We start from the raw sequence: 14,250 nt of genomic DNA on the forward strand, positions 1-14,250 counted from the left end.
TTTTTTTTTTTTTTTTTTTTTTAAATACGGAAACTTACTGAATACTGAATATCTGGTAAAATAATACTTCTCAAATATTCAAATTTTGCAGTGCTGTCATGATAAGCTGTGGTAATTAACAGTGAGCAGCAGATTGTCTTATAAAAAGGTGCAAATATTGGATAAATGCTAATAAAAGTCCATCATGTTACACCAAACACAATATGGATCTGGCTGCTGCTTAACCAGTAGATGCTTTAATAACAAAACTGGTTCTCCCTTGTCTGCACTTAGACCTGGTCCAAAGGTGCGAGAAAATATGGCTTGCCAATTCCTTGATTTATTATAGCTAGTGAGCCCTGATTACAGAGAATGAATCAGTTGCTGTAGGAATGTAATTAGGCACACAGACGTCTGTAAGGCATAGAAGCTCTCCTCGCAGCTCTGAGTAGTTTGTGGGCTGACAAATGCATCTTAAATGGGTGTCATAAAAGTCAAAAAGGTGCCAATTACATCTTTAAGTATCTCATCCATGTGAGTGAAATAAATAAAAAGGGATAGTTGTGTGTTTGGGTGTAATGGACGGACCCTCCAGCTAGCTGTTAACTTAGGAGGGGAGGAGATGAAGAATTAAAGGATGGAATTAGTGGTTAAGTGGATAGCCTGACTGGTCCAACAAGGCAGTATGATTAACAATACCAAGCCAAACAGGAGGAGAAAGAGCTGGCACACAGTCAAAATATGAGCACAAGTGGGAAATTAATTATTGACAATGAAAAAACTGTTTACGCACAGTGAATAAATAAAGTTTGGAAGCTTGTGGTGGAGCAGGCGACAGAATGAGGGACTCTCATCTGTAGCTGCCTCTGAGCCGTGACGCCGTGACTCTGGTATCCCATAGTTACTGTGCTGAATTTTCCTTTGTTAGCAGTAGACTACACTCCTATCACAAAGCCCAGTGAAAGGAACGCATGGCAATACATGTAACTCTTTGTTGGGTGCAAGGTGTCTGACAGACAGCCTTAATATCAGTAATCCACAGAGTATTGTTTAAAAACCCAATAGCTGGACATTTAGTAACAAGCATGAAAAAAGCAACCATGCAATAAGGTGCAACGGGAACCACCAGGGTATACACAGGCCAAACAGCATTATCTTACATCTCATGCATTTTATACGCTATGTATCATTTGCAATCTCCAGCAATAATGATTAGAATCTGCAGTAATGTAGGAACAGACATTCAAATATTCAAACATGGTCCTGATGGTTTTAGTAACCTGTTAATTGGAAATTATTTGGTCGATACAATTCTGTAAAAAAAAAAAAAAAAAAAAAAAAAAAAAAAAGAAATTACTCACTACAGGTAAAAAATAGTAGGCTATAAAATTTCAACAAAATAACTAAATAGCACAGGTGCGCATACTTCAGTGGATGTTGCTCGTTAATACGCAATGTTTTGATGTCGGCGCCTTATTCGAGTAATGTTACTCCAATAAAACAACGCATTGTTTAGATTAAATTATTTAAACAACTTTGACAATAACATCATTATTAGAGAATGCCAACAGTATGATGGCGTTTTGTGAAAATATAGACTATTTCCTGATAAACCCTTAGGGTAGAAATAAGAGCATGTGTTATTCTCCCTTTAGTCAGGAGGCCTGATTATTCACTAATTATAAAACTTTTTTGTTTGGGAAGAAAATGACATTTGCCAAAATCTGAACTCTTGACGCGCGCATTCTCGGCCTTCACACACTGTACAATAAAACAAGTGTCTATGAAAAGACTAGAGAATTGTCATTGTAATATAATATTAGCCGAAATCCGGGCTACAGTCCACAGCACATATTTACAAACTTATGTGTGTGTTTTATGTGTGTGTTTTATGTGTGTGTTTTATGTGTGTGTGACGCCACAATCTAGCGCCGGTCACAGCGCGCTCTAATAAATCGCCCTGTCTGAACGCACACCCGCGCGTCGTATTATTTCTGCGTCTGGCTCCACGTTTAGGTTAATTTCTGGTAATAAGAGTCACTCATTGCACAACCAATCACTCACAGAAAAACTTAATAAAATGGCAGCTGATTTTACAGCACATACGGCTCAACCAAAAACCATGACTGAAATTAAAAAAGATTTTTATGGCCTTTCCAAATACATTTTAAAATATGCACACTGTATAAATACAGACTACAATTAAAGGGATATTTTCTTGCCTGACAGGCACTTGTGTAATGAGAAAATCATGGAGGCCTAACAACAGGCGTTTTGCACTGCACACACCCCGGGCACAAGCATGCAAAGAAATGCATTGTGCTTACTGTTGGTAGTCATGTTTGCAGTAAAGTTTCCTTTCTCTGAAGTAACAGCTGGTGGTGAGAGGCTGTTGACACACGGTGCACTGCAAACACTCCTCGTGCCACGACGAATCGTTGACGCGCATCAAGAAGCGGTCAGAGATGGGCCGCTGGCATCCTTCACACACGGAGGGATGGTGACATTCAGAGCCTGCTGAAAACCATGCACAGGTTAGAACAAACCTCACGGCTTACAGTTATTCACACCTTTAAAATCATCTAAAATAATTGCATCGATAAGATTCGGATCTTACTTCTGTCTACAAACGTGAATAAATCATTTCACTTTACACTGACAGGAAACAGAAAAGTGGATCGCTTTATTTTTTGTAAGACAACAGTTTAATGTTGACCTACATTTGCCAAGCTTTTAAATCACTCACCGAGCATGACTCCAAGTGTAGCTTGCCCCGATCGCAGCGGATGATCCTCAATTTTAATGCCGTCCAACATGATGCACGTCACGGACAGATCCGCTGTGGAGAGGCGCTCCAGAGACACGAGACCTGTTGCAACGTCCATACAAATACAGTCAGACACAAAATAAAGACACGTTTCCACTGTTGTGTGGAAAAGCTGTGAGACAACGGGTTGCTAACAGACTGGAAACCTGTTGAAAGCGAATAGTTCCGTGGTTAGGGTCAGTAGTACAAAGAAGGAAAAAATCTAAAGTGTAAGTCTAAAGAAATGGCGTCCTTTGAAGTTTAATGCTGCCTAAGATCCTTGTAGTGGCGGTGTCAGTGAATCAAAGAAACAAACAACACACGTGGAAAACTATCTCAACAGTCACCTGTTATTCTTGGGGCTAAGGAAGTTTTATCAGTTTCGTCTTCAACCCGTGCGAAGAGAGCGGGGACAATCTGGAGGCGGAATCTTTTTCACCGATAAAAAAAAAGGAACAAGAAGAGAAAGTATACAATTCCAAAGTTAGGAGAGCAAAGATGTCCCGTCAGTAACTCTGGTTGAAGTGCCGAGACGGTTTGCTTTGCCCTGTCGCTGCCAAAGTCTCAGCCCGAGAATGGAGCGGTGGATCCTCCCACTTCTGCATGCATGGGTAGACTTCTGTCAGTCCCCCATGGCCATTGGGATGCTATTGGAGCACGGTGCGTGCGCTTTACGCAGGCCAGTAACCACATATAACAGTCAATCAAATCTTCAGTGATGATGATGATGATGATAATAATAATAATAATAATAATAATAATAATAATAATAATAATAATAATAATAATAATAATAATAATAATAATAATAATAATGTTCAACATAAAAGACTCATTTATGAACCATGTCTCTTTCAAATGTGCCTTTGAAGGCAGACCTAGGCCGTGCGTTTAGTTTCATTGCTCTTTTGTGTATTGTGTAAGGCGGCTGCTGTGGCCCTCAGATGATGCACCTGGCGATGAGAGCTGATAACAGCTCTGTCCAGCAAGAAGATGGACATCGGGCCGTGCCTGTGCGCCTTTTTGCAGGAATAATACACCTCGACACTGGTACATTATTTTTCTTTAGCATATAACGTGACGTCACGACCATTTGCCGAATAAGGCAGGTTTACAGACTTCTTTCATTATGTTGCCTTTACACACACCTGCAACAGTAAACACCATTCTGAAAATAAGTACGTGAGATGTGTGAATGTAGACTTTCAGTCTAATTCATTCAACATTTTGACGCGGCCATTTTTAAGCGTAAGTTCGAAGTGCGATAGATAAAAGCTGTTTGTTCATGTGCTTGGAATATTGTAAAGGCCTGCATGAAATGACAAGCTGCTAATGGGACTGCCCGGTGCGCCATGGCACGCTCATTGTTATCAAGGCCCTAAAATAAACAGAGGGGAAGAAGAAAAAGGCCCTAGACATATTATTGGCCTATGCAGCATATGTCAGATTTGATATAAAATAGTGAAGACCTGGTCCAATGTAAATCGCCAAATAATAATAGGCTAATATATTTCTGTATGAAATATATTTCATGCAGAAATATTACAGTAAATTTGAGAAGTATATATCACGGTTATATAATAATAATTATTATTATATTCATAATTCACATTTTATACAGAAATATGTTTTGTACATTTGAGAAGTCTGCAGCCTGAATCTTTTATTTTAGTTCGTCCAAATAATAATTATACCAACTGAGAATATTATAGGCTACTAATTTAGCGGCTCACATTAAAATTCTTTTAGGTGTAAATATACATACGTATGATAATTATAACCTTGCATTTAAAACACCCTATTATAATTATAGTATCCTGTTATTAATATATATATATATATATATATATATATATATATATATATATATATATATATATATATATATATATATATATATATATATATATATATATATATATATATATATATATATATATATATATATATATATATATATATATATATATATATATATAGTTTTGTTGTTTTGTTGTTTTTCTCTTCCCAGCCCATGTCGCAGGCGCAGGCCATACTCAGCTCTGGTATCTGCGGTGCCTGAGTGCCAGTGAGGTTGTGACCTGTAGCCCACTTTGCAAAACAGAAACTAGATTGTTGCTGATGCCCTCTACTGGTGAGGCCAGTAATAGCTCGTAAATGTTACAAGAGAAACAACACAACTGGAGGAGCGTGGAAGACTGACAAGAGGGGATGTGAGCTATACATAATGAAAACATAATAAAAGACACTTGGATAATAAGACCAAACTTGCCACACATATTACTCATTTAGCTCAGTTCTCTTTTTCAACTGCTTCTATCAGCATGGGGTCAATTACCTCCAGCGCGCACTATATTGGATTATCTTACCACTAAGCAGCATTATTAGCCAGGGACTATCAATATACAATATAGACTAATCAATACATTCAAGAACACATAAAGCCGGCTGTAGTCCCTGTGTTACAGCCGCCCCCTGCCATTCATTCAGCAGGTTATCAGCCGGGTCACTTGTGCGGATGAGGACATCAAACATTCATTCAATAAATCAATCTACCAACTTTAGCCTGCAGTGTTTTAATGAGCCCCTACACGACAGGCCCTCCCTCCTCGACTTTAACTGCAGCAGGTGTGCACGAGGAGGCTATGAGCAAAGCAATGGCTTCCAAAGTTAAACATTTCTGTTCAGCAACATAAGAATTCAACGGAAAGGTAAGACCACAAAACGCACACATTACGAGCCGTTTACGCACAGGGTTTTCCCTGTCCGGGATAGTTAGGTTTCCTAAATCGAATATCATTCTTCAAGCTGAAAAGATGAAGAATGAAGAAAAGGGAAGAGTTTTCTAGAGAATTATTTTTGTTAAGTGGAGTTAGGCTGCCATTATACAAGTCAAAGAGGCTAAGCGGATCAGTCCGTGTTGATTAAGAGACTTTATGTATTTATGCATGTTTAGATCAATTTAGATGTATATTATTATTATTATTATTATTATTATTATTATTATTATTATTATTATTATTATTATTATTATTATCAGTTTAATTATATCCATGCATGTGCTCTTCCATAGTCAGGACCTAAGTCTTATTCACACTAATAGGTTTGTGATCGCGTCCTCATCGGTTTTAAAAGCCGTTATCTCCCCTGTATGGACAATGAGTCAATAAGACTGTCCAGCCCTTGTCAACCCCAAGGCTCCAATCAATGCACCAATATTACACAAAATGATCGCGCGTAAACCCCGTCATTATTTATTAAATGACATGTGGACAGTAGCGGAGCTTTGTCTCTGTCAGTGGATATATAGTCTTATAATAGCCCTAGAGATTTCCTTCATTTGAAATACGAGCACAGTTAATTATAGGCCTAAAACAAAGTTTAGCGACGGTCATTAGAGAATAAAATACCTTAACTAAAGCCTGACATCCTCACAGGGGCGCTCATAGGCCGGAGACATAATAGCTCTCTAAATTGCAGGGAGCGAAGACTTTGATACTTAACTCACTTTGATCTTTTTTAACGAGTCTTACTTGCGCGCCATGATGCTTCTTTAAGAGGCCAAATAAACACGGGCACACACTTATTTGGACCCCAACCCACTTTAGGTGTATTATTTGAAAGAGTGCTTCTGTATTTGACAGATTTGAGCGCGCGTCGCCGGGGTTTGGAGAGGACTGTCTTCAGGCCGCGTTGAGAGAAGCTCTGTCCTTCGCCTCCTGACGCCGCTGACCACTGACCAATGAAGAAGAGCTGCACGTCGGGATTTTGAGACAGCGTACGTTCAATTTAATATCTTAATGTAGAGCGTTTCTATTCTGTGCTAGTTTGTCTGAAAAGGCCAAAGTTTGGTGCAACAAAATAGTTTAAGTGTCGAAAAGTGCATAATAATGAAACAATGAAATAATGATATCTACACATAATTTAAATGTTTAAATAAATGCGGTAATAATGGTGTCCTGCAGTCCTGATGCAGTAGGCATATGCTCTGTTTCAGCCAGCGCATAACATTTATGCTTTTATTCCTCTCATCCACTTGGCCCCTCTTATCTTCCTGAGACAGCCAAAAAAAATGATACTGCGGGATAATCCTAACTCCCAGAGGGTTAAGACAAAGTACAATACAGCACTGTCAACCTCTGGCCAGATTTGTTTACGTTATGATTTATTGGATTCGCTTTTTTCGCTCTGACAAATGTATTGAGTTCCTGACAGATGCCTGACAGGCCCCAGTCTGACACTCAGCCGACATACTAGTTTGAGAAGTGCCTCTGAAAATCGTTGAGGTTTGTTTCTGCACTTTTCTGCTTTATCTGTAAAAATTTACATGCGACAGTTTCACCAAAAAACAAAAAAACAAAAAAAAAACAAAACAAAAAAAAAAACAAAAAAACAGATCGGTTAATGAGAATTTACAGGAGTGACTCTGTTCGTCCGCATAACTCTGTTTGCGTCAATTCAAAATACAATTCGCCTGTTGCATAATACATGTAATTATTCTTATTCGAAGTACAGACCGTTTGAGAACAGTCTGATAGAGCCTGAGCTGTGTGGGATAAAGTCGAAGTCTGTGTAAACCTGTGGACTTTGTTTGTCCTACTGTGCGCGCTCACGTTTGGTAACGTGACAGCTCATGTAGGCTCATGTAGGCCTATAAAACAAACACCATCAGGCCTCATCAAAGGTCTAATATTAGACGTTTCAAATTAGTTTCAACTTAATCCAAAGCTACATCGATGCAAAAACCCGCATAAAGCCTCTAACGACAGAGCGTCACTGTCCTTAAGAAAATACACTTTACAAACTCACTGAGCATCTGCGCCATCACAGCGTTTCTCTTCCACAAGTCATTTATGAGAGAGGAAGGCACTCAAGTGTCTTGTTGCGGGACCCCTGAGAAATCATTTAAACTACAACATTGCCCCCTGCTGGAAAAATGAAGGTATTACAACAAACCACTGCATGAAACCTGGAGAAATGCTAAGGCCATATTATTTTATAAATTGAATATTTAAAGAACAAAATTACTTACATTTAAAATGTTTCTGCACATATCTTCTAAAGGCTCGTACATGAGTTGGATTCAGTGTATAAGTTTGGTTCAATGGTAAATTCATCTCACTTTGTTATACATAGAAAAGAAGAAGAAAACACAAATATTTGTACATAAAGACACATAAAATGTAATGCACACATGTGTTATGGTGGGGACATCCCGTGGAGAGAAAGAAATACAATATGAACAATGTAATAAGTTATTTCTCTGGGCATATTTTTTCTATGACAAAAGATTAACTTAAAACATTTTTAGAAATGGTTTAAATTGTAAAGCAGATGGCGATGGATGCATTTAACAAGTAAAACTAAATCCTTCACCTCTTTGATGTGGGGACTGCCTTCGTCTGTTTGACTTCACAAACTACAAGCTAGAGCCAAACACGCCTATGACACGCCTGTGTGTGAGACTCACACTTTACTGGTGATTTCACTCAAATAAAGTGGCGTCTGAAAGGCTTCAATATGTCTGCATTAAACTGCATAAAAACTAGTGAAGGAGAACACGGGGTGTACTCAGGACATTTTAATATCTATTTAACAGGGTCAATAAAGTTTTATGGAGAGGATGGGCACTGGAACAACACGACATCTCACCTGTTCACAATCATGTTCTATTGAAAAATATAAATAATAATGTTCAATGTTTATTTAATGTTTCCCATGTATTAATAAGTTACATTTTATCCATCTTTAACTGTTATATCATGGCTGAAAAAATCCTTTTGATAAACATAAAATAATTTGATAGAAAAGGCTCACACTTATTTGGTAATGTTTTTATTATTATTTAAATTTGTGTTTGTGTGTGTTGAAAGGTCATTAGATTTACATGTTCATCCTCACAAATGATGGATATTTTTTTTTATTCACATTTTTATATGGTTGATTTTATTAAATCTTAAAAAAAAACCTAAACAAACAAAAACCAGAAACCATAGAACAATTTTTACTATTATTTTTCCCCATCTGTTTTAAACAATACAAAACTATGACTATAAGATATAAGATTTGCAGCACCTTTCAACAAATTATCTTATTATTCAGTGCATTTGTCTCAGCAAAAAAAGTGAAGCGATGTGAGGCCTGAGCACAGCTTTAGGATATGTGCCATTACCAACAAGCGCCTGGGCCTCCTCAAACGCTCCTCATGCACAAGGCAGAAATTAAGTGTCTGTTGAATAAATTGCGTGTGCTTGCAAACTTTGTGGCCGATGTAGTGAAAGACATTCTAAATACATCTGCATGCTAATACAGAGGTTAATCGTTAAAACTATAGAGCAACTAGTCATAGTTAATATGAGAGGAAAAGTTCACTATTGGGGAGGACTCTAGTGATGCTAAAGACAATAGAAAAATGTACTTTAAATTATGAAGTTTTAATTTGGGAATTTAAAGAACATTTAATTTGGTTTGGACTAAAAATAAGGTGAACATAATTGAAAGTGTTTCAATAAAATGCAATATGATCATTTGAGCTCATGTTTTTCTTTGTTTATGAATTGTCAGTGTTCTGACAAATATAAGAATCATAATGCAGTGAATTTAATGGTAACACATTCCATAGTTCAACTGCACGTGTTGTACGTGTGTCGCCACTTAACACAAGTGGAAATATACTGATCTACACCAACAATTAACAATTGTGTGACTCAATTTTTGTAGTACAATTTAAATTAAAATTGAAGTGAAATTTGGATGTATCATGAGTTGATTCAGTTTCAGTAAGAATGGTGATCATACTGAGTATTATTAAAAGTAATGTGTTGCTATATTGTGTGTTACAGTTTGTTTTGACTATGAGGAATATCCTTTTCACAATACTGACATTCCTGGAGATAGCCCAGTAAGATATGTACATTTTAGCTTGGCCGTAATCATATTTTTTGAGAACGTGAAAAGAAGAATCTGCGCATGTTATAAATGTCCAGTGGTGAGTGTGTCATTAATGGGCCGCACTTCAGAGAAAAGGTAAAATCCTGCTCCAGATGTTGTGCAGCTGGGTGGATCTGGTGCTGAGGATCTCCACAGCCTCTGTCACAGTGCAGCCTTTCTAATCTGTCCTGAACATTAGGCAGAGAGCACTAAAAACCCATCATGGCCTGCTCCGTCCACTCCACAGGATCCTCGCTTAACTGCAAAAACACACAGCAAAAACACAACTTAGTAACAGTGTAACAGCATGGAGGCCTGTTTAACCCCAGAGAGCTGCTATGAGGACAAAAAGCACTGACTTATACTGAAACAAGGCTCACTATAAGAGAAAAGCAGAAAGAAAAACAAAGTGTGGAGCACGGGTTATGAGGGGAGAGGGCCCGGGGCGACAGGGCCAGGCTTTGAACTCAGGTCCAGAGCAGCTCACAGGGTGCTCTCACACAACACACACACAACAATACTACACTTTAGAGACAGGTTTAGAATTTAGATTAACAGTGAAAAGTATGTACACAATTTATTTTATTTGTAATTAACTGATATATATATATATATATATATATATATATATATATATAAAACATATTTCTATATACATGCACACAAATGGTCTGTTATATATATATATATATATATATATATATATATATATATATATATATACATATATATATAAACATTCCATAAAAAATTAGGATCTAAAGTAGCTAAAAATATATATAAAATAATACTTTGTTTTAAAATGGTCAGTTTATCAACACATAAACTGACTGATAATCATTTCCTTCACAAATGGTAAAGGATATAGTTACTTTTAAAGCTTACACAGTGTGTAAAACTAGCCTGAATATGGATAATGATCATTTGATTTTTGAGAACTCTCTGGCCTGACCTTGATAATCTGGAGATAAGCCCCACCCTGGCCTGGGTTCAGTGGCCAGTGGCCTGACCAGATGCCCCATGAACTGACCCCGTCCTCCCTCAGAGATGTCGAAGTAAAGAAAGAGCGATCCTCAGGGGAGCGCTCGGACTAACAAGAAAACTGCGGGCCCAAATCTCTCTGAAGTGCTGTGTTTTCCCACCGGACCACTTTCAGCTTCATAAACATCTTAACTAGCCAGAGGTCCCACAGGGGCTGCTGGGAAATCCTCTGGGCAGCCACGACTTGGGAGCTGGCCCTTTATTGCATCCAGGTGGTGGTTAAAAATGCTGGCCAGTCATAAATGTCCAATAAAATGCAAGTGGCACCTCCAGGGGTGGACAGGGTCAGTGCACCTGTCTGCAGACCAAAGCCCGATGCTCCGACCAGTTTGATATTCTCCTGTGGTGCCAATATAGTGCCACCATTTAAGCAGCTTCACTCACAGAGACTGACCAGACTATTGACCATATTGAATCTTACATAACGTCGAGCTGGTCAAATTATGAGATTAATCTTTTCTACAAGTAAAGTTAAAACTGCATGGTTGCAATGGTTTTGTATATAATTTGGTATCCGTTTTTGTATCAAATGCCTGGAGACCTCACCCTAACAGGCTTAGCCTTTGTTAGATAATAGAGCTTGGCATTATGGTGTCACATATTATGAACTTTTCAGTTAGTCTAATGCTAAACCAATGAAGGTTTGAAGTTGTTGAGTACTACAGTGCCCATTTGGAAGTATTCTGACACTGCAGAGTGATAAATGTATTCAATACCCAGCGTTCAGTCTTGAGTTATATATAATTTACATAATTGGTTCATCATATTGTTGCACCTGGTCAAGTCCCTTTTCCTACTTCATCTGAGTGAGTGATAATGAATATTAAACCCCCAGTATGTAACATTTTTAGCCATAAATAAACTCAAATAAAAACATGTTTTTAGATGTTTTTATTACTGAAAAATGTAGAAAAACTGTGAGCGGCCTTGCATCTTCACAAACCTGACTCTTACTTGACCTGTAGGAGGAACTCATCCTGCTCGTTTCCATGGAAATGTTGTTCCTTCGGCTATAATCTTCAACAGTATGGGGTAAAACACGTCTGTCTCCATGGAGATTGTTTCAAGTATGACTTAAACTTTCTATTTCCATAGAATCATGGAGGTGATGTACCACCTCCAGAATGTTACATACTGTACCTTTAAAATGAGTGCAAATTGAATTAAAATAATATTTCTTGACAAATAAATTTTACAGTCCGGTGAATTATTTATTAACTCCTCAAACACCATCAGCGTTGCTTTAATTCCATGCCCTCAGTCCCTCCTGACGACCATAGACCACAGAGTTGTCCCTCTCATCAAGTGTCTGATTCTCATGATGCCAAGTGGCAGTGATGGAGAATTATGCTTTGGGAAAGTCTAATTAACTGTGAGCTATTATGAGGCTGGGTCATTGTGAAAATCTCTGGCTCCTCGCATTCAATGTAGCGCCCTCCAGAAGGGAAAAGCTGGAAGTACAGAACAAATATGAAATACATGTTATACCTTGATCAGACAAGTTTAGTATTTGATCAGAAAATTTTCCAGTCTAATTAGCTGCTTTTTGTTTAAAGCCAGCGCACATGTTAATGACCAGGGCAGCAGCCTGCCTTCATCTGCCCTGCCTGCCCCGTGTCCCGAGAGCTAATTGTCCCAATGCAGGTAGTGGAGGGAGCTGGACACTGGTGTATTGGGCCTTTGATCTCACATGAAAGGAGTTAATTGATTTCTGTGTTAGGGCCAGTCTTAAGGTGAGCCATAGGAGGAAGAAACATGGTTGTTAGTGGTTATTCAAAAACCTTTACCAAAATACCTGGGAGAGAAGAGAGAGATCAGCTCACATCCCTCTCCATCCTTACTCAATTATAATAATCCGACTCACATGGGCTGCTGTGGAGGAGAGGAGGAGATGCCTGCTCCGGGACATCACTCATTTTACCTTTGCAGAGGTATGGGGGCTCCAACCATGTGGTGGGGGCTAGTTAAAGTACAGAAGACCACACTGCTCCTGGTTGGACAAAAACACATAGGCTGACGTCAAGCGAGGCAGAGGTGCATAGTGCAACCAGGATCATTAGTCATGGAGCAGTGGTTTGAAACAAAATAGTTAAAGCACGCTGTAGCTCTTGATTTATGGCAACAAAGGAATACCATGTGTATCAAAATGTCGGACAAAAAACAAATTGTCGGGGTGCTTCTGTCAAGTGCTTACCACATAAACCGAAGTGACCCGGGTTCTAGTCCACCATCAGAGGAATTTTCTCCACATAGTTCCTCCATGTCTTTCCCTGTTTCTGTCAGTTGTACCTTTCTCTAAAGACAAAAAAGGTCAAAGAAAATACATATACAATAGTATAGAGAAACACAGGCAGAGGTTCTTGACCACTGGTATGCAGTGTTGGGCGTAACTAAATGTAGCAAAAATACTTTTAGAATGCAAATTTCTACAAACTCTCTCATTTGCTGGGATTCAGAATACAATTATTTTCCTAATATCAAAGGAATACATTGTGGTACTTGAGCACACAATTTAGCCTTCAAACTGCACTGCACAGTATCAGTGAGACAAAAGAAAACTGCTCTTGTGTGGTGCATGTGTCCGTTTTCCCTTCTCTAATTAGTAATCAATAAAAGCAGAACAGGCAGTGTAAGAAAAATGAAGCAGTTTTATCCTATGCCATGTTTTTACACTAAAATATAATGCAACTCCATGTGAAAGTATTCAAAACACAGAATAGAACAGGGTATGTTTAAATACATTTTAATAGGAATTACTTTTTTTTCTAATAAAAAAAAAAAATGTCATCACTGTTGGCATAAAAAAAAGAAAAATGCAATAAAACTATTCAGAAATATTTGATAATAACTTCCCAAACACTAATAAAATATAAATACATGTAATTAATAAAATGTACGCATGAATTTAGCAGTAATGCATGCAATTATTTTAATACTGAAAGACTGTACTTCGATACGTGGACGCTTAACTATTGTTTTTGAAATTTTAAGCACTATATTAGCCAGCTAATCTCTATGTTATGTACTTTAACTTTTACTTGCATGTATTTCTCCATATGTAATAGTTGAGGGATATTGGCAGGCACTTTGTTCATGTTTCCTGTATCCTACCTACCATTAGCTGCAGTTAAATCTCCCTGGAAACAGGTCTGTGCATGTGATTTGCTGATCACCTGCGTGTTTTGGCCCAGGCCTGGCTCACCTCTGTGTGTCTGTGCTGGAGTGGGCTCAGGGGAAGTGGGCCTGTCAGTGGGAGAGTGGCAGGCTAAGGCCGTCTTAACACAGCCCCTCAAACCACCTCATAAATACTGGCTTCCTCTTCCAATTTCCAAGCAGTCCATCCAGCTCTGTCCACAGGCCTCCTCGCCTCTGCATGTCATGTGCTGGGGTGTGAGTGTAAAAATGACCGCGGGACATCTGGTGCATTCTGGGAGGGTGGGGCTTTGATGTCTCACAGTTCAACCTGACTTAAGGAAGGCCAGGCCGTCCACAAC

The 14,250-nt window shown here is 38.4% G+C and overlaps 1 protein-coding gene across 2 annotated transcripts in view; it reads right to left on the reverse strand.

Annotated features, from left to right (window-relative positions):
* Window positions 1–3,345, reverse strand: part of lmx1bb (LIM homeobox transcription factor 1, beta b) — a 41,887-nt gene extending 38,542 nt beyond the window's left edge. Inside the window, exons 1-3 of one of the 2 annotated variants that reach the window (XM_055224362.1) lie at window positions 3,133–3,345; window positions 2,726–2,848; window positions 2,307–2,496 (exon numbers count right to left, since the gene is read on the reverse strand). In XM_055224362.1, the coding sequence (XP_055080337.1) occupies window positions 2,307–2,496; window positions 2,726–2,795 (260 nt within the window). In that variant the 5' untranslated portion in view covers window positions 2,796–2,848; window positions 3,133–3,345. Of the gene's footprint in view, window positions 1–2,306; window positions 2,497–2,725; window positions 2,865–3,132 lie in introns of those variants that run through there. The other variant, XM_033972797.2, reaches the window with a different exon arrangement.
* Window positions 3,346–14,250: the final 10,905 nt, after the last annotated feature.

Source organism: Periophthalmus magnuspinnatus, chromosome 9, assembly GCF_009829125.3.
Source record: "Periophthalmus magnuspinnatus isolate fPerMag1 chromosome 9, fPerMag1.2.pri, whole genome shotgun sequence".
NCBI lineage: Eukaryota > Metazoa > Chordata > Actinopteri > Gobiiformes > Gobiidae > Periophthalmus > Periophthalmus magnuspinnatus.